The sequence below is a fragment of the Penaeus vannamei genome, chromosome 34 (assembly GCF_042767895.1).
Source record: "Penaeus vannamei isolate JL-2024 chromosome 34, ASM4276789v1, whole genome shotgun sequence".
Taxonomy (NCBI): domain Eukaryota; kingdom Metazoa; phylum Arthropoda; class Malacostraca; order Decapoda; family Penaeidae; genus Penaeus; species Penaeus vannamei.
Genome location: NC_091582.1, coordinates 23,436,276 through 23,438,775, shown reverse-complemented (window position 1 = coordinate 23,438,775; position 2,500 = coordinate 23,436,276). Strand labels below are relative to the sequence as shown.

General features: G+C 33.9%; 1 protein-coding gene across 24 annotated transcripts in view; it reads right to left on the bottom strand.

Annotated features, from left to right (window-relative positions):
• The window catches only part of Pfk (ATP-dependent 6-phosphofructokinase), a 54,694-nt gene that overhangs the window by 21,349 nt on the left and 30,845 nt on the right, over nucleotides 1–2,500 (bottom strand). For 23 of the 24 annotated variants that reach the window (XM_070113302.1, XM_070113304.1, XM_070113301.1 and 20 more), the window contains 2 exons: nucleotides 372–469; nucleotides 1–22 (listed from right to left, as the gene is read on the bottom strand). The exon at nucleotides 1–22 is cut by the window's left edge and continues 158 nt beyond it. Coding sequence is in view for 17 of the 24 variants with exons in the window: in XM_070113283.1 (XP_069969384.1) it covers nucleotides 1–22; nucleotides 372–469 (120 nt within the window). In the remaining 7 variants the exon portion in view is untranslated. Of the gene's footprint in view, nucleotides 23–371; nucleotides 486–2,500 lie in introns of all 24 variants that reach the window. The other variant, XM_070113305.1, reaches the window with a different exon arrangement.

Below are 2,500 nucleotides of genomic sequence, written 5' to 3'. Positions count from 1 at the left end.
CTGGTGGAGGAGGAATCACTTCCTGCAGAGAGAGAAGGTGAAGTTAGCAGAAAGTTGCATCATGAGTTTTGGGTTACTGAATGGTACTTTTATGTTGATAAAACAGTCAACCCTTACAAAATGCACTGTGGAAGAGGATAACTAGTATAACATTCTCCTCTCCCATAGAAAAATAGATACTATATAAATAGAAAAAAAATATTACATGAAAATCAAAAACGTATAATAATCAAAGCACTAGCATCTACAATAGATATCAAAATATGTAATACTCATATAGCAATAATATTCATCATGAAATAAACCAGCATCTACAATAAAAGAAGTAAGGATAATTTCCATAACAGATAGCCAAGTAACCTCAACAATACCTCAATCGGTGGTGGTACAAAGGGTTCTTGCCTGGGTTCAAATAGCTTGCCCTCTTCTAGGCCTCGGACATCAACCCCCTCAGCTCCTTGCTGGTGGCCTGGAAGATGGATAAACTGTAGAGCATTGATCTTTAGTAATGGAAATATATAAGAAAATGTACATATGTACTTGAAATGCTTTCATCTGTAAACATAACTGAGAATAGAAGTGGATTATGTTTTAAAGTTTATATATTTCAGTAACTGTAAGCCAAAATAATAATATATACATTTGCTTGCACTGCTGTGGTTAAAAGTACATATTTTGTTAGCCATTTAATTATGTTTGTTTGCATGCATATACTTATTTCATACCAGTCTGCACATACTCCCTAGCATGCACGTGTCTGCACTGGAAAATCATATGCAATTCTCTAAAATTATTGCATATATGAAGTCTATACAGGGAAAGCACAAGAAACAACATAACTCACTTTAAAGTAATTTACATAAAATGTCTCATAGGAAATGGAATATAATGAAGCTACATATTTACGAGCATTGTATACAGTTGGCCCACATTATTCACAAGTTTGATGTTTTCACATCTTAGTATCTCCAAGCTTAGCCTGAATATATATCAAGGTATACGAAGATAACATAAAAGTAGCAAATAATAATATAAAGCAGCAGAACAAAATTATATGTAATAAATATATATAAAGTACTTTGAACAAGCATTACTGCTGAGCAATGAATGTGGGCATCCTTTTCCTGCCCTCTCTTTTACATAAGCAGTTGGCATTGTCTGTATTTGGCTGCATCATTGTGAACATCGCTTTTGTGTTTTACTGCATTTATCACTATAACGTACAGTAAACCCTTACTTTATGAATAATTGCTTGAAATTTTTGCGTACATACTACAATTCAATGCAGAAAATACATGTGCATACAAAATTTTATAAAAAATTACAGACATACGTATGTATACACAATAATACTTACGTATGTTAGAAAACCTGTTTCGCCTAGAGTGGATGATGTATGAAGAAGTTATAGGATCGAAGGGAGTACGAACAGCTGGCTCATTTGCCGAAAATGAATGTGCATGAGCAGTGCCAGACATGCCCCTACAGCACCTGCCACCACACTCTTTAACTTTTTCCCACAGTGCCTTGTTCCTGCCAAACGCTTTAACTTTCTCCCATAATGCAATTACTTTCCGCTGCCGTTTGGAAACATTACCAGCCTCATCACAAGCCTTACGCTTTGGCCCCATGTTAGCAACCAAGTACACAAGAACTAATTCACAACAAACACGTACAAGCTATCAGCATATGTATGCACTCCCAACCTGCTCACTTTGCTGCTGCAGTAAGTACCTTTGGTTTCTATCAAATTCTTTATGTTTACAGCATATGATCTAATTTCATCTAATTGGGGCCAAAAAACTAAAACAATCAAAAGCAATGCAAAATTTTTTTATAAAACAATGGTTTACTGTACTCTGAATAAATCATTTCATAATGATTGTCATATTCATACATATCTATATATTCATGGTATATCTCTTAACATTTCTGTGATTTAATCCTTCAAGTATTTACTTTCTGTATTCAAAATGATACAACGATCAAACATTAATGCATGTACACATATGATGCACTTTGAATAAGTACCTACTTGCATTAATCTTAAAGCAGTAAAAATGTATTTCTGTATTGTCTATAAAGAGAGAAAGTTACTTTTATAAATCTAACCCAGCAAAATAGTCTTCAAAATTATGCAACTATCACTGCCTTACTACAGACTAGCCTATTTATGCTTGCAATATCCAGAGCATGTATTCACAAACTGTTAATATTTGTAATGGGTTTATAAATCTAACCCTCATTAAATTTATGGGCCAACTGTACTTTGCAATTATCAGTGATGGGGAGGAGGGGGAGGCAAAATGTGGTACAAACAAGTAAATAATGGTTGGAAAGATGTTTTTATAATTCCCTAAAGGATTAATATTGACAGGTTAGAGGAGAAAATAAATAATTAAAGCCACCTTATTTTTGTGTGCAACAGGTTTGGAACAGGACTGATATATATCATCTGACTAACAAAGTCATTCCTTTGACTTCATGTGAGGCACATTTT